We start from the raw sequence: 22,025 nt of genomic DNA, 5'->3' as shown, positions 1-22,025 counted from the left end.
TTGCCTTACCCTAGCTTTCTCCTCAAGAAGAACCTTGCTTTTGCTCCACCACAAAAGCCCTCCTAGGGGCCTCAAGAGAAAACCCTCTTATCTTGCCCTAGCTTTTTATCCTCTCTACATTTTTCCCTTCTTCTTCAAAACCCTCTCTTTCATATACAATCCCAATATATAGAGAGAGAAACACATCCCACTTAAAAGGCTCAAGTGGGACCCACTCCGAGAATGAAATACAACAGGTGATTTTGTATCACCAACTCAACAATAGAGAGACTTGGGTCTATGGCCAAATTAATACAAAGCAGTTGTGCAACTTATAAGAGAGCTTGAACATGTGGGAAGCGAAGGTGGGTTCGCTTGGACGCTGGGTGCTTTTGGGTTCGATCTTACAGACTGTGAGCATTGGGTTTTGTAAGGACTGGGGATGATGATCTAGGTTTCATAATAATCCAAGGGTGGTCCAAATACAATGGGATAAGAAAAGGTGGTTCGCTTTGACATTACGTGCTCTTGGGTTTGATCTTTCGGATTGTGAGCATAGGGTTTGTAAGAACTGTGTGTGTGTGTGTGAAGAAAGGGAGGGAGAGGGGGTGTTGGGGGATTGGGGGGATCAAGGTTTCATAATCATCCAATTATGGTGGGCCAAATACAATGGGATAAACTTGTGGTTGCACACCAATTCAGATTCCTTTGTTTCCTCATCTTTGATGACAACTTGTCCTTGATAATTTTGGATAGGGTTTCAAACCCATGAAATGTTTGATTGTGAATGTTATTAACATTATAATGTGGATGGGCTAATGTGAATGTAGATGGTTTGTTTGGTGGTTTCATTTGAATGTGAATGTAGATGATTTGTTTGGTGGTTTAATGTGAATTAACAAGGATTCTTAGCTATCTCCTCGCCTTTGCTCTGTTCGGTTCTCCTTTCTCCTGGTGCCTCAGTCTGACTTGAGTGTTGAAGGGTTCCCCCGGTGTTCCAACTCCAGGTGGTCTTTAACCTTTTGTCTGTGGACGCAGGTTACAGGTTGAGCCAACCACCGTGTAGAACCCAGCAAGAGGCAGGACCCCCTTATCTGGATTTAAGCAAAAATATCAAGAAAGCCTTGTGTAAGCAAAAATTACTTACATATTAGTGCTAACAAATTAATTTTCAAAAAGCTATTATCGAAGTGTAAACAGCCATTATTAAAGCAAGAGAACACGGATATTTAGTATTCATCTTACTACCCCTAAGAATAGTCTCCAATCATATGCTTCATAAAGATTACAATAATCTAATCACGTTTAAAAATCTATGGCAGCGATTGTCTCTCCCGCCTAAACAAACCAGCTATGATTCTATGTGAGATCAATGAACCATGGCTCGACCAAAACCGCTTTCAATCGATACCTTTGCATCTCGTCTTCGGCACTATCATCTTGCCCATGAACATAATCTAGGTACCCGTGAGGATAACAACAGTCATACTTCTGCCCCCGTATGCTTATCACACAAAGCGATATCCAGATCCTCATCTCCTCTCCAAATAGACCAAACCATTTCTTTATACCTCCGAAATAATCAATTGAAAATTCTAAATAATCCGATTAACGACCACAAAATAAGAGCAAAATTTTGGTTTTATATTTGCAAAGTGACTACAATTTTAGTGAAAGTGAAACTTTTTAAGTCCATATTTCGCACATCTCTTCCTAGAAACCCTTCCATTTGTTTTGCTTTTGAAGCAATTTTCTAACTCCCACCACCCATGGGGCCCACCCTGGTCCCTCAGATATGTAAGACCCCAATTAAGGCTTCAAACAGTCGAATAGGTAATCTAAAACACTGACTTTTGTGGGCCATAATCTTGTGGATGGAATGTCTGTACCGCATTCGATAATGCACGTGTCTTGGACGGTTATGATTTTTTTTTTTTTTTTATCAGCATTGATTGTCAATGGACCTAATACATGAAGATCATCATCCCACGTTCAAGAACTACAAAAATCAATTGTGTCATTGGTGGGCCTTCTTCATCATAGCAGTTTCCAAATCTATAAGGGAAGTGATATATTCGGCCTTTTGTTTTTACTTGGGACAACCTCATGTACTGTATTTATGACTACTCTTTTACACTAGAGTGGGCTGTCCCAAATCCCAATTTAAAAAAAGAGGTTGGGGGGCGGGGGTATAGCATTTCGTATCAATACTTTCCTAAATCTCTCCCCTAAAAAAACGAATCATACCAAGAATTTGTTTCCTAGTATGATCCAAACGCTCTGAGAATGTTCTGAATTTGTTACCTACTGGTTAGCAAAACCCTAAACCGACAGGGAAACCCTCCAAAGCTTCTACTTTTCAACAATGAAAACTTGTAACGGAGTGAATGTTTCTCCTTTATCTTTTTTTAGAGTGAGAGAATCTTAATTTTCTTTGGGAAATGATATTTCCCCCCTCTGAGGGATAAATCCCCCCTTAACATTATTTGTTATGTTTTAAGAGAAAAGCGTTCCTACTGCATCGCAGTTACGCTCTTTAGTGGTTTATAAAGCCTTTCATTCGTCACTTCTTGTGGACCCGCTGTACGTATTAAAGGGGGACCCGCTATACAAACTAGTAGGAACGCTTATAAACCACTAAAGCAAAGGGAGCGTAACTGCGCTGCAGCAGGAACGCTTTTCTCATGTTTTAAAGGCAAAGCAAAACGTTAGGGGGGCATGTCATTTCCCTTTTCTTTTCTTTTCTTTTCTTTTCTTTAGTTAGGGGGATTCAATGTCCATGAACTCATGGCATCAAAAAATACCTTACACCCAATCAAGGAAAATTAACGAAAAAAGAAATAAGTAAAGGGAAGTTATATTTTTTTTTCCCCATTTTCTTCCTTAGGCCACCTTGCTTTAACATATTTATGGTTACTTTTTTACACTTAGAAGGGGGTAGATCAGGGAAGAAAAGGGCAAGTAAATAAGGTATTGGGTAGCAAGGGAACACATCTCGTCTCGAATAGCTCACATGTGGCATGTGTCTTGGTGGTTAGGGAAATGATATCAGCTCAACTATATTTTGATATTTGGACTAACCCTTCTTGTCTTTTATTATTTAAAGAGTTGTCAATGGTTACTACAGATCCCAAAAAGCTCTGATAAGCCAATTAAAAAAGAAAAGACAAGCTGAGTTTGTGCAATTATTAAAACATACTTGCTCTATATCATTTCCCTTCTTTATAGTGGCAAAACATGGTCATAATATCCAATAATAAGGGCATAACATCCAATAATAATCATGTTATTGTAACTTAACAAAATCAAACCCTATGAAATAGTACCACATGCATACTATTGAGTCTGCCAATGATGGACCCACTTATATGCCATCAGTGCCATCGGGACCGTTCCCAATGTAAAGATGTCTTGGCCAAAACACTTAAAAGTTAAAACATTGCACATATTGGAATCTGGACCCTTGCTATTACCTGATTGCTGTCTATATGAATGCTCTCTAGTCTCTATATCATACTGACGCCACATTTGTGGGCCCAACGATTTGAGTGTGATTTATGAAGCTTCATCCACACACCCCACGTGATGTAAGCATGATCCATGCCCTTTATCTAAAAGGGCCCCACCCTGTAGATGCCATACCTTAAAATTACTGCCATCGAACTTGCTTAATCGTTGGATCAAAATACTTGGATATGTCTCACTTCTTGGTGTTTTCAGGCTATAGCGTCTATAGTGTGGAGACCAGCATATGAAGGGCCTCGATCACACCAACTAATTAGGAAGATGGGTTTTCCTTTGTTTATAGAGAATGAGAGAGGGATACTCCAATTGTACCTCCTCTCCTCACTCTTCTCCAACCCATTCTTGTCTCCATTCCGATTAAGATAAATGGGTCCTTAGGTTTAATGAAAATCGTATGAAATTAATGATATTAACTAACATGATCTCAGCCATTTATCTTGCTAAGGTCACACTCACGGTTAGGATATTTTCCTAGCATCTGTAAATTTTAATTATTTTAAATTTATTGAAAAATGAATTATTTTAAAGAGGGGGAACTACTACACCCTGCTGGTGCGTTTGGATTGCTAGAATCAAGTGCTGAATTCGGCTCTAATTGTGTCGGATTCTGATGTTTGATTCAAAAAAATGAACGGATTCAGGGGATGGAAATGACACGAGCAAAATAAAAATGACGGAATCAATTTCCCACTCTAAGAGATGGTATTTTGAATTTGCCTCGGTCGGAATGAAATTTTATTAGAATTTTTTTGAATTAAATTTTTATGTTAATTAATATTTTCCCTCTACACGGAAATAGAAATAGGATGAAATTGAAATATGATGTTGATTGAGATTCCTGACTTCAGCAATCCAAAGACGGCTGTAGGTTTGTGTTCACCTTGTAACTACAATGGTGCCAAGTAGATAAACATGAAATTTTGTTTGTATAAAGAAAAGCTTAGGAAAAGTCCCCTCTCGATAAAGTTTAATTATTAGTAAGATCGGAGGCCATATGCCTCAAATGACTTTAGGTTTTCCATTCTATTTTGTCATTTACTTATGGAATATTTTTTTCGTGAGCTTTGGAATATGCATTTGTCCCTTGGAGGCTTTAGAAGTGGTGTATTTCGCATCTCCCAAACGGGGTCTTCTGCACGAACAGTTCAAAAACATTTTCACTTTAGGTGGGGTCGTATTTCGGGGTGCAAGTTTGGCCCTGTCAGCCCTGACCCTGTTGGCCGGATTTTCCAACCCTGAGGGCGGGTCAGGGTTCATTTTTTTAGGCCATGACTCAGGTCGGGTCGGGTTCTGGGTTAATGCCTCGGGTAACCTGACCCGGCCCGACCCTAAGTTTTCTATTATAGAATTGAACCATTTGTGCATGTTTCTTTTGCTAATGTTTTCTATTATCTTGGATTGATGTTTCTTTAGATTATTATTATTAATTGTCTATGCTGCCCGTCATGTTGTTGAATTCATATTGTCTTATTTTGTTCCATTTCTCCGTTTTTTTATCATTTTGTTCTATATGATAAGTGGTTGCTTTATTTTTGGCACTCTTAACAAGTATTTGCACTAGGGTCAATTAGGGCCAGCACTGAGCCCTGTAGGGCGGGCAATGGGTTGAGGTTTTTCGGCCCTGACTCAGGGTCAGGGCCAAGATAATGGGTCCCAGGGTTGGGCTAGGGTTTTGAAAAACCCTACCCAACCCTACCCGGTTGCAGCCCTAGTCGTATCTGTTAAAGGGAAATGATATATTGGTCCCTTTTTCTTCCCTGGGCCACCTCGATGTAGTGAAGAACGAATATATCATCAATTCTCTTGTTTAAAAGATTTTCCAGAAGGATATGTTCGTGTTGCCGGGCCCACTATACACGTATGCGGCATTGCGGGGATTAACACTACCTATATTCTCCGGGTCCCACAAGGGACCGTCGATCTTGTGCCCAATATACACGTGGCATTGCGCGATTAATACTAACTATTAATCTCTCTCTCTCTCTCTATTTATGTCCGAGCTCGCATTGCATACACGAGTAACAGCTAACAACTTAGGAAAGACTTGAATGGAATCGCTTCAATATCAGTTGGTGATTTGCCTCTTTCTGGGTCTCGTGGGTTTCACATCTCTCGCACTTTTCAGACTATTTTCAACTGGAAACAGACGCGACCTTCATGGCACCCGGCTACCGCTGAGAAGCTAGGGATGGCCACTCATCTGCGAGACACCAAAATTCAAAGATCGTGTCGAGAATTCGTACTAAATCGAATGGAGAATTACTCCAAAGAGATATTCAAAACATCGCTCATCACGTTCCTCAAACCAGAATCTCTTCAGAGGTAAGCGTTATTCAATCATTTATACTTTAACACTCCTCACGTGTGTCCTTTTTTTTTTTTTGGGGGGGGGGGGGGGGAGGGGGTGGGGGGCGGGATTTCTGTAATATCAAGGAGTTGTCGCCTTGATATTGTCGCCGTAGGACCTCCTATGATCAGCCGGTTGCTCTATCGCATGTCAAACAACCAATCACTCCAAAAGCAATATCAAGGAGTTGTTGAGTTTTGAACATAGGACCTTCCGTGAGTGAGTTCGCTCTATACCATGTCAAACAACCAATTACTCCAAAAGCATAAATTGTTAGAGTTGGTATTATTTAATCATTTATACTTCAACGCTCCTCACATGTGTCCCCTTGTTTTTTGGGTTGGCTGGGTTTTTAAATAATACCAAAGAGTGGTTGGGGGTTTTATGTAAGATCTTATGTTGTCAATCATTGATCTAAGATTGACAGTCTAGATTGAATAATGAGATTAAGTGTGAAATTACTGGAATTACCCGTTTCCACAATGATCAGTAAAGGGTATAAGGGTAATCAGTGCATCTCATCCCTATTGAGAGATGAATGATTAGTGTAGCCTTAGATTCAACTACATCAGTAGATTAAATAGATTAAGACAAATAGAGTTTATTGTGGGTGGAACCCTAGGAGGTCTTTCCATATAAATAGAAGGGTTGGTCTCTGCTGCCGTCTAACCTGTCATAAGGAGATATTCCTCACAAGAGATCAGACAAACTAGAGAGGCCGTAGAAGATCATCCCATTTGATCCACCACCATGGGAGATCGAGGTAAGTTTCATATTCCTTTTGTATTCTAGTTTATTTGCACGGCTTGATTTGCATAGTTCCAAAAGATCTAAAGTTTAACATTTTTAACTCATGACCTCCCGTGAGGTAGTAGCTCTATACCATGTGAAACAAACAGTTACTCCAAAAGCTTATGCTGTTAGAGTTGGTAATATTTAATCATTTATACTTCAACAGGTGTGTAGGAACCATGGACATGGTTGCGCAACACCAAATCCAGAAAGAATGGGAAGGCAAAGGCAAGGTTAAAGCCGTTAATCTCGTGAAATCTTACACCTTCGCTTTGGCGGCTCGTCTGTTGGCCGGGATTGAAGACCCGGATCAAGTTTCAAAGGTCTATGACCAATTCTTCATCTTCATGAAGGGGTTGGTAGAGTTACCTCTGAATTTTCCTGGTACGCGATATTACAAGGCTATCAAAGCTGGGGGGAAAATAAGAAGAGAATTTGAAGAGATAATAAAGGAGAGGAGAGTTGGTTTGGCAGAGAAGAGGGTGTCGCCGACAAAAGACCTGCTATCGTATTTGCTGGTGACGGCCGATGAGAGTGGACGGTTTATGACGGAGAAGAAGATCATTGATAACATGTTGATGATGCTTTTTGCTAGCCATGATACTACCACTTGTGCTACAACATTCCTGGTGAAATATCTTGGAGAAATGCCCCACATCTATGATGAGGTCTTAAGAGGTACATCTTACAACTCTCATGCTAGTCTGTGTAAATTGATGGGGATTTTTTTTTTTTTTTTGGATTGAATGGCAACGATTTTATCAATAAAAGCAACCCTGAGGAGATTAAGATTTTGGATCAGAGCAAAGTGAGATTGCAATGTCAAAAGAGCCTGGAGAGTTACTAAACTGGGAGGACATACAGAGGATGAGGTATCCGTGGAACGTAGTTAATGACGTGATGAGAGTCACTCCGCCTGTTGATGGAAGTTTCAGAATTGCCATAGCTGATTCCACCTATGCAGGTTTCAACATTCCAAACGAGTGGAAGGTAAGTAATTCTTTCTGTTTCATGATCATTGTAACCATCTCAATACAATTTACTTGACAGTAGTCAGTTTTGGACTCACAATCGGTTCCCAAAATCCAAAACAAACAGGGCCAAAGTTTTGTTGATAAGAAAACAAGTTAATAGCTCGTGCGTAAGAACATTAAGAATGCTATTTACTAGTCACTCTTCATATTTACAGATATTTTGGAGTGTAAATTCGACGCACAAGAACTCGAGTATCTTCCCAGAGCCAGAGAAATTCGATCCTTCAAGGTTTGATGGAGATGGGCCATCGCCCTATACATACAATCCCTTCGGAGGGGGGCCTCGGATGTGTCCAGGGAGGGCGTATGCTAGACTGGAAATACTTGTGTTTCTTCACAATGATGTTAAAGAGATTCAGATGGGAGGCAGTGTCGCCTAATGAGAAGATAAACATGGAACCACTGCCGACACCAGCAGAGGGACTTCCGATTCGATTACACCTTCGTTAGTCCAATCATATATGTAATATCTACGTCTCTTTGAAGGCATTTAGCAAACTTCAGACATAAACATCCTGTTAATAACATGCTGTGACTGCCATGGAAATCCAATGCATTTTCTTTCCATTGTTTTCTTGTGTTTGTTAGTGGCCTAGTTGACATGGGTATCTTCTTTCTTTATTAGTTCTTCTTTCTTCTATTTTTTTCATCTACTTGGTGAAGCTAATATATTGATCTATTAAAAACTTGGAAGTCGAGGGGTAATGAGAGTCTGACACACAAAATCTGGCTTCACAAATAGGAGACCTAAGGCTCTGTTTGGATTGTAATTCTCAGGAAATGTTTTCTTTCCTCAGTTTAGAAGGAAGTTATTACGATTAATTTAGAGGGATATCATTATAAATTGATGGTCCCACTGATTAAAAATTGAATAGGGTTGGTTGAAGTTATGTTTTCTCATGTATAAAAAAGGAAGGTAATTTTAGAGATATTTTCCCTGCAATCCAAGCAAGGGCTTAGTGATTTTCCGGCAAGAATATAGCAATCGATTTATTTGGTGTTGAAACCAAGATTGAATATAAGTAAACTAGGAATCCACCAAAGTAGAAAAACACTAGACAAAGGAACAATCACACTAACTGACAAGTTTAATCGTCTAAAGCAGAACTAGAAGAGGTAGAACTAGGCCAGGAAGAATGACCATCGATCTAATCTAACCGTGCAGGATTAGAACTTATCTTGATCGGCCATGGTGGTTTATCAATCTGGGATGGAACTTCTACGTTCTCTCTGGATAACCTGATCTCTAATGGGAAGATCTCCTTGTGGCAGAGACCTTTTATATATATAAAATAATTGTTAGTGTTCTACTTCTATCCATCCATACTAGAACTCTAACAAACTACTACTGATGTAGTTAAACTTTGCTTTACACAAAACATTTGTCTTAATAGGATAAGATGCACTGACTACTTTTATATCCCTTAAAAATCACTTAGTCAATACGCAAATCTAGTAATTTCACACTTAATCTCACTTCAATCTAGATAATTGATCTAAAATCAATGATTGGCCACATAAGGTCTTACATAGTCGATTGATTGTTTTGTTCCGCTTTTGCATATATCAGGTTTTGATTGTTTTCCCGTTTATAGTTTCTCCTAGCTTGTGCTTTTTCTCTCTGTTGTTCTTAGCTACCTAGGTCATCGAGGTTTGCCTTTTCTCTAAGGCTCTGTTTCTTTTTACGTAAATTCTACCATTCAAAAAAATCATGATTATAGATAAGGAGGGATCGGAACTGTTTGATTTCCTCCCTCCGTGATTGTTGTTATCCCTCTTTTGCTTCTCTTCTTTTGCATATTTTGTATTATTTGGGTTGACCATCTCGGTCTTCCTCTTTTTAATGAAAGCTCTCTTTTTAACATTAAAAAAAAGAGACAGGGCTCTGGCCAATTGTTGCCCAGATCAAATCTTTGAAAGGAAGATTCTTTGATTCTTTGAAGAATTTAATGGAGGCTTTCTCATGTGTATTTTTTTCTCCAACAATTCCAGATTGGTGTTTTGATGTATTGAGATTCATTCAGAGAAAGAGATCTGTGGGATTTAATGAGAGGCTTTCTTATATGTATTTTTTTCTCCAACAATTCCAGATTGGTGTTTTGATGTATTGAGATTCATTCAGAGAAAGATGTTTTGATGTACACAACACTAGACGATACACATTGAAAACTCAATACTAATGAAAATCTGAGATTTTCATTTCAAGAAAAAAAATGACAATGATCATCAAATCCCGTCGCTTGTCTCACCTGGAAAATGGCCGATCAATCAAATCTGTCAGAAATTCTGAATTCCCTCCATCTGTGACAAAAATTACAAATGGAAAATTGATCGACTCCTATATTCTGCCTCACATTTGCAGCACCACCACTAAATCGTGCGAGATAATGCAATCTGCTTCTATAGCATGGTTTAAACTGATTCTGAAATTCTGAAGTGTATGGGAAAAGGAGTGTGGAGAGCCATTCTGAGCATTAATGAAATGGCAAAAAGCAATGCCCCAGATCTGTGGTTGCTAAAGCCACGTACCTTGCAACAAAATTGAATATGATTCACGGATGACGCTATGAAATTGACGCGACTTCAATGGCACTACCAAGAGGCCATGCGGCTTCGACTAGGGAATCCCCGTACTTCACTTTCTTTACCAATGTGATATCTTGCCAAGGATCTAAGGCTGTTAGGAAACAAAAAAAATTACTGTTAGAATCAAGATGCCCATAGAGGTCCTAATATGAAACAATCACAAAATGGTAACATACCAAATCCATCTATGAGCAATGTGTACTGATAAACAAGGTCCATGCACAAGTAAGGCAAGGTATCCTCCTCGACCTGAGGAAATGCAGCCTTTGCATTTTTGAGATTCAATTCGCAGACACGTTTGGCAGCATCTTTAAAGTCCACAGGCTTAACTTTGGCAAATGGCTTGTTGGGATCCACAAAACCAGCCTAAGCATGGGATGATATTTATAATTAGCATTAACAAGGAATCTTCTAAAATTATGGGCAAGAAAGAGGAAAAATAAGACAGATGCATGACCACGAGAAGAAAGATGAATATAGGTAGGTCCCAGCAATGAAGAACTGAGAATGACAAGAGAAGGAAAAGGGAGGGACTTTATTTAGAGATTTTCTCACCTCAGCAGCCCTGTCGAAGAAAAAGGAAGCAATGAATAGATTTTTCTGCCCATCTCCACCACCACCATTCCATACACCCCCGAATGTGCACTTCATGTGTGTACACGTTGACTCATTGACTTTGAGAGCCTTGACGGCAGCCCTCTTGCACTTGGTAAAGGTGACCCCATGCGAAGCTGATGCTTTATATACTGATCCACCATACTTGTAAGACCCTTGAGAGAAAATAACAAACTTTTCAGATAAGTTGTGATGTTATCATTTGCGCGTCACAACAAAGTGGAGGTGAAAATTGTCTAAGGGCATGAAAAACACATGAGTAGCATCTTTAGGACTTCTGATGACAATCAAGGTGAAGTAATAGAAAACTGCAAGCTGTTCCAGTTTAGCAGTTTAATTCAAAGTTGTTCTGACATGAGATTTGCCCAACTTGGATAGTTAATCATGCAATTCAATATTTAGCCAAAAAAATAACTTCATCCAAATTAACGAGCTAGGATTTAAAATCAAGTACCGAGGACCACGAAAAAGTTCAAAAACAGAACTACAAAAATCAGTAGTGTCAAGTCATGCTGGAGAGAGAGAGAGAGAGAGAGAGAGAGAGAGAGAGAGAGAGAGAGGTAGATGATTCCTCATACTAAGGTCCTAGTAACCCAAATCCTAATAAAACAATGCCATTTTTTTTCTTGATACTAAAGTTGAGTTTACAGGATGTGAATAGTTTCAAACTGCTCTCTTGGGAACCAAAGGAAAGCCAATGGCTTTGTCATGTGTGAGATGCCTCTTTGAATACGGATTTAAATTTCCATATTCTAGAATGTCAATTGTTGATTTGTCAAGATTTAGGCCAGTTGTTACATTCATCACATAGAGTATGAGTTGGATACTCCCACAAAGTGTTTAAAACGCGGATGCGGTGCGGAACACGGCCAAAGAAAAATCCTTGTCGACTCGGCACAGACGCGACCAAGAACGAGGTTGACGCGGCTAAGTACTTGGTTGACACAATCATAACTTGGGAGAGTCAAGGGAGTTTTTATTGACTCTATAGGGAAAAACGTGGAACGCGGTGACAAAATGCGGAACACAGCCAAGGGAAAAGGGAGTCAACTCAGGGGAGTCCGCGATGACGGGGGTGTTTTAAAACTATGCTCCCACATGTACATCTTCCCCAAGAATACTAATCTGAGAAAGAATAAATGTATTGGGGAATGTGTTGGACCATTTAATGGTACACTGTCCTTTTGCAACCATGTATGGATGGCCGTCATTAAAGCTTTTGGACTGTCATGGGCTCAACAAAGATCCATAAAGAATACCATCTTGGAGTGAACCAGGGGCCCATTTGGAGAGGTGGGACGGTCTATGCGGCAAGTTGGTGCCATTTGCCAGTATATGGCACTTACGGAATGAAAGGAACAACAGAATATTCGAGGACAGAAATCGCATCTGGGGTAAGATTGTCTTAGACATCAAGGTTGACCTCATCCACTGCAGTTGGAGTGGTAAAGGTGCGTCGTCTTACAGTGTTGGGGAAGTGCAAAAGGAATCATCTACCTCTTTGAACAAAATGGCATTATTTCTCTCTAGAAGCTGATATATACCCCATATGTCAGAATCCTGAATTTCGGGTTCTGGCCTCGTACATGTTGTTCAATGTTCCATACTTGCACATGTCATGGTGACATGATTTGGTTTCAGCATAAGTAGCTAATCATCTGTAACATTTCCAGATTCTACTTTTAAATGAGTGAATTATACACAAGTTTCTTAAGAACTTAGGAAGGGGATATTTGCATGAATCTTAAGCTGAGAGGGAGCAGGAGTTTGTTGTAGCTGGAAGCGTGAAGAATGAGTCGGGAGTTGACCATGGTCGGTCTCCGATCAGATAAACCTTCAAATCCACGAAGGGTGTTCGACGAATCCACGAAGAACAACACAAAACTTTGACCCACAAGTCCCTTTCCTACTAAAACTCTACTTTCTAATTTCTAAACCTATGGACTCAAATTATAAGAAAAGGGAACAAGCCATATTCGTTTAAAACTATTAATAGCTAGAATAAAAAAAGAACTCTAAGTCCTACTACAAGAAGGAAACAAATAAACTAAATAAAGAAACTCTATGGGTGCGTTTAGATTGTCGGAATCATGAATCGGTATCATTATCAAATTCCAATCCAATTCCAATTCCCCCAGTAAACGTATAACGATTTCAATTCTATTGTTTGTGCAAGCGCTGGAATTTATCCTAGGAATCAATCGCGATTCCGATTCTAGCGTTTGGTACCGTTCATAATAACATCGGAATGGAATCAAAATTTCAATAAATATTTGAATCAATAATACTCGTGTTCTTTACTAAAATGTAAAATCTTATATTAAGACATTTGACACTATATAAATGCCATTACAAAGACTACTGCCACCATAAAAATTACAAGAAGCAACTAACATGGGACTTTATTTTAATCCCATTGTCTTTGAGCTCAGTTAACAGAGATACAGAGACATTAAAAAATGAAGATATTAGAAAATGGAGATAGAGAGAGAGAGTGATAAAAGGAATTTGAAACAAAATAGCATTCTTGATGCAGAAAATTTCAATGATACGGAATGATGAGATGCATTAAACTGTTAGAAAATCTGGAACAGAAACACTAGAAGCAATGTGAAATTTTATAATTGATCACAGAAAGCCAAGACCCAACTACCAAATAAAAATTTGAAGCATTGTGAAAATCTACAAATGAAAAAACCCAAGATGCAAAGAAGGTTGAGGGACATAAAGACCAGCACCAAATGTGCTATCCAGAAGCCAATATATAGCCCATAAATCAGAATCCTGAATTTCAGATTAAGGTCTCCTCCATGCCATAAACTGTACCATTCTTGCCAATGTCATAGAGACATGGTTTGGTTTCAGCATTAGTAGCTAATCTCATCGGTAGCATTTTCCAGAATCAACAAAAAAACCTTTTAAATGAGTGAATTAAACACACCTTTATTAAGAACGAGGTACTGGGTATGTCAAACAAGTTGTCTGCTTGATTTTTAGCTATTATTGCCAAAGAGGCATTTCATCAAACAGGTACACGTCTCTTTCTTTTTTGATGACATTCTCAAATTGGGTGAGATAAGCAACAGCAAAAGCAGGAAAAAAGAAAAGACAACTCTCATTTACCACATAATAACATCACAAAGAGGCTGAAGAAATTAGCGGTGTCATCAATCTATTCCTAACTCTAGATCATCTACCAGATATCCAAGGACCATATTTCACCCTATTCCAGTCTATGGAAACCTGGAGGAACTCACCACAGATTCTGGTAGGTTTTTCCATTCAAAAGGAGGAAGAGAGGAGAGAATAGTGATTCGTGTGAGGGAACTTAGATTTTTATTTTGAGAGAAAGAGAGAGAGAGTCGTGCGAGAGAAACTCTCTTTATTTCTGATTCCGGGAATCAGAATACCACTTCATGCGGCGGGTATCGGATGACCCTCCTGACTCCCGCATAAATTCCGCCCGGATTTATCTCCACCCTCGCTAATCTGATCCAAACACCGGAATCCGAGGAATCGGATCAGGATACCGATTCCTGATTCCAAATCCCACAATCCAAACGCGCCCTATGTAGCAAGAGTGCAAGACTCTAAATAGGAAGCAAATAAAGTAAACTAAACCCACTTCCATGAATGTGTTGGACTCTTGGGAAATTTTCTTTTTTTTCAAATCCTTATCTTTAGCAACAAGGAGACATGGGAGATGTGGCTACGTCAGAGTTGGTGTTGTACCAGAACTATTAAACGAAAGCAATATAAAAGACATCCAGTTCTAGAGCACGATTCCCTTTCATATAAAATACTTTCTTGACTTCCTTGACTAAAAAATGGCCTCTCAATTTCCTTTCTAAGATCACTCTCAATAGAATCAAAGCGACTGCCTTAGGCTTTTGGAAGTATCCCCCATCTGATGTGTAAAGAGTCCCATAGAATCTAACAATCTCAGCCGAATAGCAATAAGAAACTAACACTGACTCTCATCTCTCACAAAGATTTGGATGAAATTGATTCTCCTCTTGGCACTAGCAATACTATGGAAGTACGTTTTAATTTTGATCCCCCTCCTTTTTTTGAATGGCAATGGAATTTTATTAAAAGAAGGAGGCACAAGCCCTGGGACCAGATGGTCACTAACAATCCAAAACCAAAGAAGAATGAAGTAAAAGGAAGAAAGAAAAATAAACAAACTAATATCATGGGGTATGGGGACTGAAAAATCTCCAGGCTAGCTCTGTGTATCCTAGAATGAGCCAACCTGTCTGTCTCACTATTGGTTGGGCGCCAAGTATGCTGGAGAATCAGAGAATGTACTCAACTCTGTCCAAGATATCCTCTATCACACTGATGAACCTCTAGAGTAAGCAGAAGGAGCCAATGAATCCACGATTATTTTTATTTTTTTTGAGTGGTGAACCAATTAATTCACTGTTAAATAAGCAACATTGCGGGTTTTACTAGTTTTGACCATGATGAAATATAAGATCAGTAAAGAGAATCATTGATAAAAGATCTCAGAAATCCAAATGCATGAATTACTATTTCCAACATACCATGATAGCCATCCAAAATGCATGAATTATCAGAGCCCTCCACACCCTTCAGAATCTCTGCTCGAGCTGCTAATAAACCATAGCGCAGGTAACTGCAACACCAGTGAAAAAAGAATTGCCAGGTGACGCTATTGGATACGAAATTTACAATAAGTTATGTGAAGTTAGAGAATCTTTTTGTAGGCACTGAAGGTCATCTTCATCCAAGATAAGTTGGAAAAGTTTTATAAGACAACCTCATTTTATCTCTTTGCTAGTATTGCTTACCAGTTTTCTAGTTCATCCAAGCTAAAATTCACTTGTCCCCATTAGTGGGACTGATGGGACCTCGTGATATGAGGTCAGGACCACCTGTGTAGTGGGGGGTATGGGTCCCCTCAATAACACCAATGGATGTGGTGAACTACAATTCCCGATATGACTTCCAAACAAGCATGCATGCCTAAAACTGGTAAAGGCACAAGCAAAACCAAGAGGCAAAAAAAAAAAAAGCGGCATGTCTAACACTTTCAAAACCATCTAAAATTATGGAAGCCGACTCCAAATCATGATGACATTAGAAATCAAGAATTCTATAATCAATAAATTTCATTCGCCAAGGGAGAAATGAAAAACCTGTGAACATAAAGATAATATTTGGTGCCCTTAAGAAACAATTCCTTCACATATGAATCCTCCCCATCTGTCATTCTTGGAGACTTTGCAGCATCCTTCTCTGAAATAGCATATGCCATCTGGACAGACCCACCTCCAAGATCAACCACTCCAACTGTATTTGAGTATCTCTTTCCCAAATTCCCCAACAGATAGTTTATAGTGACCTGCACAAGATGAAGTAATTTCAGCCAAAATTCCATAACTAGGACTGCTCATGTAAAAGACAAAATTTAATAATCCCATAAGAAAAATCACATAACAGGATAGAAGTGGTATCAATATCCTATAAATCAGAGTTGCAATACCAAAGAACATAAATCTGGAACAGTCAGGAACACAACTAGTTTGGAAAATCAGACTCACCAAAAAGCCCCGGTGAGTGAGGGAGTCACTTTTTCTTAATGATCAATCATTTAAAAATCAGTGAATAGAAAAAAGTGATTCTCAGCACATACTCAAATTTGAAAGAAAAAAAAACATCAAACCAAGGATAGTTAGAAGACTTCGTCTAATGGATAACTTAGTGCCCAGAATATGTTTACTAAATCTAATCTCCTGGAGCCTCACATCCAGATTTATCAGTTGATTCCTATCCATTTAGTCCAAACATAAAAAATCAAATCAGTACACACAAATGCTAACTCACCCAAACCAAGCACTGAAAGGCAACTTGGGTGGTCAGAGGAAACATGGAATAAAAAGTTACAAACCACCCCCTTCAATGGTGAAACTTTATGCCTTCAATTAAATATTTTTGAACTAAATAACTAGGCCTAAACTAACTCTACCACACTAACAAGCATGCCATATTTCAGGACGTGCAGTGGTGGACTTAGAGATTTGATTACCATAGGATTTGGAAACTAGGAGAATTTTGTTGCAAGTTGCATGTTTTTACAATTATTAATTTCATTTGGGCAAAAAAAGAACAAAGGTAGAAAAAAAAGCATTTCAGGAGGATAAGCCAGAAACAATCAGGCATCCACAGCTTATGGCAGCCCTAATATTTGAGCTAATGGTTCTGAGTGACAAAAGGGATTCAAGGCCATTAGCAACCATCCATAATCTGATCTTGTTAAGTAAGGGGGAATCAATTGGTGTTCAATAGAAAGAAAGATTATGGTATTCAATGAATATTACAACCAAAGTATATTTCACATTAGAAGATTCATGACTACTCCTTTTCCAGTTATTCCCACCAATTTTCGCCCATGGTTGATTGATAAAATGAGAATATAATGCAAGGATACATACATAAACATGTAACAAGCTGAATCATGATTCTAGAACACGAACTATGAAGCATAAAGAAAGCAAATTCAAATAACATACCCACTGAAAGGCGCCTTCCTGAGTTCCATCAAGAACAGTGACCCAGTCTGATTGGAATTTCAATGAGCTCTTGTCTTCAAGAAAATCTTTGACCTGTAGAATGGCAAGTTCTAATCAATCAGACCATGCTCAGAGTCTGTGAAATCATCCATCTTAGGCAGGAGTCATGCTATGACGATTACTTTATAGTTGTATCCCCTTCTGTTACCCAAGAACAGGTATGAGTGTCAAGTATGATAGGTATGAGTGTCAAGTATGATACTAGTGCCAGAACTTACTAATTAGACATGAAATTCCAGCACGAGTACACAAATACAGATAAGTTTATTATTTCCTGCACAAAATTTGGTAGGTTTGGAAATTTTAAATTTATGAAAATTTTTACTATAACAAACTAACATAAGTACAGAACAATTTAAATATGCCGGTTTTAAGACATTAATAAATATAAGGTATAAAGGAACAAATTGAGCTGAAGTCCAGCAAAGTAACGCAGTCAATTGAACCAGCAAACAGGAGAAAAAATAACAAATTTAAAAGTTTCTTTGTTCCCTTTGTAATTTTTTCATTATTATTTCGGTGAATAACTAATGAAAGCCTTTAATCATTACACAACCATCAAGTGGGGCATTGCAACTTGTTGTCCAGGCATAGCAAGAGAGCATTCACCACAGACTTATTCAAATATGTATAATCCAAAGTTTTGCAAAGGTTGGCAACAACATAGGTTAGTGTTTGAAAAGAAGGAAGATATTCATTACATGGACAAGATATCCTATAAATACCTTTACCCTAAACAGGCAGACACACCATCAAAAATGATGTGTTTGGACTTTGGAAAAAGACAAACAGCAAAAGAAGACACTGTTTCATTTAAGCATTCACACATAGGACTCGAGATCATAGAGGGCCAGTTACCGCTTGCAAAATCTTATCAGATGCATCACCTTCCAATGCCCTCAGACCTGCAGTTGCCTGGATAAACACAAAAACATGTACAATGGTTAAAGGTGGCCTAAAGTTCAAGCAACAACCTTAATTTCTGGACAGAAAGCAGTACCCTTTGCATAAGCTCCTGAAAAATATAATAATCTAGAAAATAATTACCCCAACTCTGACTGGTGTCTTGTGACGCAACTCTTGTGGAACAACATTTTCAGCTTCCACCAAAAGAGACTTAAGTGACTCTGCAGCAAGCTGGGGATTGCTAGCATATGCACTCAAACCTGGTTTTAGCTGCAAAAAGGGCAAAAATAAAAAGGGATGATAAGAAGGATGTTAAAGTATAAAAGATTAAATAACGCCATCTCCAGCAGCTTAAGCTTTTGGAGTAACTGGTTGTTTCACATGGTGTCAAAGCCAAAGGTCCTGAGTTCAAACCTCCCGGATAGCAAAAATCCACATGCAATGGCCAAACCCAAGAGAGGGGCCACATGTGTCACGTGTAGGCCAAACCCAAAAGAGGGGCCCCACGTGAGGGGGAGTGTTAAAGTATAAAAGATTAAATAACGCCATCTCTAATAGCTTAAGCTTTTGGAGTAACTGGTTGTTTCACAAAGGGCATTTATTTGGTGCAAACAGACCTGGCAGAACTACAAATTTGAAAAGGAACTACATTGGCATAGAAGAGATGTTTGAAACTAATTATTTGGAAATTTTAGAAGTCCTCTGTGAGTCCGTCTAAGGATTTAACAAGGACATTCCTAATTGATCATTAAATGTAGTATTTACTAAGGCTCCATTTCTTTCGACATAAAAATGGACGTAAAATTTGTGTTATGTTCATCAACAAATTTTACGTCCATTTTTAGGTCGAAAGAAACGGAGCCTAAACAAAAAACCTCCCATCAGCATTCCAATCACATGCCACCTGAAGAATTGGTCTTTATGCTCTAAGATTTTCAGAAGAAACTTTTATAACCTGATAACTTCAATTCCGCCGTACTCATGTAGATGATATTTTTGTCTTGGTAGTACAATTTTATATAATGTCCTCAGGCAGAAGGGAGGGTTGGCTCAAAGCCCACCCGTACCTATCAAAACTATATGACAACGGTTGCACCGGAATAATAAAGATCAACAGCATTGGGAACGAGCACTAAGGTTTTCCAGTTAATTTAATACAAGAAAATGTAGAAAAATTGAGGCGACGTGAAGTATACGTCTGAGACTTTTCAAAAAAAAAAAAAGTATATGTCTGAGAATAATGTATCTTGGACAGGGTAAGAGTGTCAGTGTTGGCGACAGATATAGGTTACTGGACACAGAAACTTCAAGGTGAGTGACCGGGACCACAATTTAAGGAAAATACAAAATATTTACGAAAGTAATTTATACGCCTATAGCGCGTCCAACTGTCCAAGTACGCCGACATGCATTTCAGCGAAAATATGCATAAACAGCTAAATAACACAAAAAAAAGTGGTTCTCTGGCTGCATAGGTCTGAATGGATTAATTATATGCATACTTCTGCAGCCAACTATAAGGTAAAATACGTAGCATTGCACTCTAATAAAATTCGAGAATAATATATAATAAAACCCAGCTTGTTTTCAGTTCCAATGATTGCTGGCAAGACAACTGAAATAAAACATAGGGATGCAGGATCCCCTAATACAAGAAGACTAATAGTTTGAAGTTCAGAAATATGCAATTGCAAAACAAAAAAAAACAAAAAAACCTAGAATCAAAGATAAATGTGAAAAGAATAAATGAAGGAAATGAACAGAATCTGAGACCGTGCAAAGCATATGACATTGCAAATCCATATTCAAACAAAAAGATGTGAAACAATCAGATCTGTAAATTGAACTAACACAGCAGAGACAGACTGAGAAGATTAGAGCATTCAAGACTCATCAAATTACAGATCCCCAAAGTTCAAATTTCCAAATGCCTCAATTTCGATAAAATTCCAGTCAGACTAGTAACAACCAGGAAGCCACACTTTACAAATGTGTGGAAACAGAATTACCTGTTTGAAGAACTCAAGCTCTTTGCCAATAGGAAGTAGATCCAAATTCTCATCAAAGCAATAAACATGAACCCTACTTCCAGAGCTCCCAGCATCAAATATAACAGCATAGCTCTTGGACGCAGCTCTCCGCAACGGCCTTCGGCCATCGAGGACAGACATGGAATCATCAGAAGAAGAGGAGGAGATTATACCGTCGGGAATGCGGGGCATGAGGAAGATGACAAAGGAGATGAGAAGGAGAGGGATTGAAACTACGAGGATTACGCTTCGGAATCTGTAGATCTTGTTTGGGAGGGATTCTTGACGAGATCGTTTCATTTTTTCCTGGTGATCGGAGGAGGCGAATGAGGAAGATTGAGTCTGGTTTTCGAGTTCTAAGGAGGAGGGAGATCGGTACCTGATCTGGCCGTTGGATGGAGCCTTTAGAGAATGGGAGGATTCCTGTAGAGGCTCCAGCTTCTTTCTCGGATTTTAGCCAGAGTATTGTGGGAGAAGATCTGGATCTTGAATTTTGAAATTCCAATCTCTCTCGAATCGATACAGAGAGAGAGATAGATAGATTGAAATGAAAGATAGATATTTGAGAAAGGGAGTGAGATACTGAGATGCGATCTCCCTCTTCTGCTGCAACGAACGAGGGAGAGGGGGGCGAGAAGACGAAAGCGCGTGTGGATTTATAACTATCTGTCACTGGCATTGCTCTGAAAACTTAATGTACAAGGTAAATGATATAATTTGGCCATTTTCTTCCTCCAGCCACCCTTTTCAGTAAATCAGTAATGTATAAAGAACAGTCAGTAAGGGTGGCCCTGCGGAGAAAGGGAGGCACATTTATCACTTCCCTTTTCTTTCTTCTTCCCACGCCTTCAATCTCCACGCATCACGGTGAGAAAATATATCCTGTCACTTTTTTGGGTGATCCAAACCATTCATTTGTTGGCCCTGATGTAGACAGGGCGTACGGTGTGCGCCCAGAAAATCTTCTCTTAGGATGTTCCTAACCCTTGATTTGTGGTCGTTTAAAATGCTATACACCATAAGATGATCCAAACCGTTCATTTGATCCCAACCCTCGGATCTATAGAGGTTTCCATACTGTGTTGTTCCTCTATAGATCGTAGGGATCGTCCTATGGTGTGCACCGTACAGTACACTTTGAAAAATAAAAAATACTGGACTATACAGGCTTACACCAGATAAAATCTCTGTTTCTCAGCCCAGCTTCACCTGCATGCATGCACGCCCGTCCACTAAATCTCACATTTCTGTTTGGGGCTTTTTAACTCAAGTCATTTTCAGTTTTCACGATCAATGTTAAGAGGCTACTTTTGAGTCCTACAGCAGGACAAATATGTAAAATAAGATCAACATCTTGTGTTGCATCATGAACTAACCCTGGGTCCCATCCGGAACAGACTTCCCATGCTTAAGGCTCTACTAAAATCCAAAACAAATAGAGCCTTTGATTTCCACAGTGGAATCATAAATAAGGCTTGATGGATCCAGGGCCTAAGATCATTAGATCAAGGATGACATTTTGAGAACCGATTGTGAGTCCAATTCGGGTAGAGCCTTTACCATAAAATTGGGTCTGCATGAGGTTGATTCCGATTCATTTCTAACCAAAAGC

General features: G+C 39.0%; 1 protein-coding gene and 1 pseudogene across 3 annotated transcripts; one reads left to right on the top strand and one right to left on the bottom strand.

Moving 5' to 3' along the window:
• Nucleotides 1–5,541: 5,541 nt before the first annotated feature.
• On the top strand, nt 5,542–8,239 carry LOC143877643 (beta-amyrin 28-monooxygenase CYP716A378-like; annotated as a pseudogene). The gene is made up of 4 exons (XR_013250692.1): nt 5,542–5,826; nt 6,810–7,321; nt 7,446–7,633; nt 7,833–8,239. The product of XR_013250692.1 is annotated as a beta-amyrin 28-monooxygenase CYP716A378-like (transcript).
• Nucleotides 8,240–9,732: 1,493 nt separating this feature from the next.
• LOC143877642 (putative apyrase 1) lies at nt 9,733–21,104 on the bottom strand. 2 transcript variants are annotated; one of them, XM_077379816.1, is made up of 10 exons: nt 20,393–21,104; nt 18,525–18,653; nt 18,336–18,392; nt 17,418–17,510; nt 16,044–16,249; nt 15,429–15,520; nt 10,819–11,033; nt 10,440–10,629; nt 10,207–10,354; nt 9,733–9,926 (listed from the first exon to the last, which is right to left on the bottom strand). In XM_077379816.1, the coding sequence occupies exons 1-9, from the start codon at nt 20,711–20,713 to the stop codon at nt 10,242–10,244; spliced, it is 1,416 nt and encodes a 471-aa protein (XP_077235931.1). In that variant the 5' UTR covers nt 20,714–21,104; the 3' UTR covers nt 9,733–9,926; nt 10,207–10,241. The 2 variants fall into 2 exon arrangements, with proteins under 2 accessions (XP_077235931.1, XP_077235930.1); XM_077379815.1 differs by having other exon boundaries at nt 9,733–10,354; nt 20,393–21,099.
• Between the last annotated feature and the right edge of the window lie 921 nt (nt 21,105–22,025).

Source organism: Tasmannia lanceolata, unplaced genomic scaffold (genome assembly GCF_043159265.1).
Source record: "Tasmannia lanceolata isolate RefF3 unplaced genomic scaffold, GAP_Taslan_0.1 ptg000005l, whole genome shotgun sequence".
Taxonomy (NCBI): domain Eukaryota; kingdom Viridiplantae; phylum Streptophyta; class Magnoliopsida; order Canellales; family Winteraceae; genus Tasmannia; species Tasmannia lanceolata.
The sequence above is the reverse complement of the archived record's forward strand: the minus strand, read 5'-3'. Positions and strand labels throughout refer to the sequence as shown.

Excerpts from the sequence above, each read along its gene's own strand:
- LOC143877642 (XM_077379816.1), bottom strand. The coding sequence starts at position 20,713 with ATGAAACGATCTCGTCAAGAATCCCTCCCAAACAAGATCTACAGATTC. Across the intron at positions 18,654-20,392 it reads AGCTTGAGTTCTTCAAACAG|CTAAAACCAGGTTTGAGTGC; the intron begins GTAATTCTGTTT and ends CCCTTTTTGCAG. Across the intron at positions 15,521-16,043 it reads TATTATCTTTATGTTCACAG|TTACCTGCGCTATGGTTTAT; the intron begins GTTTTTCATTTC and ends CTGGTGTTGCAG.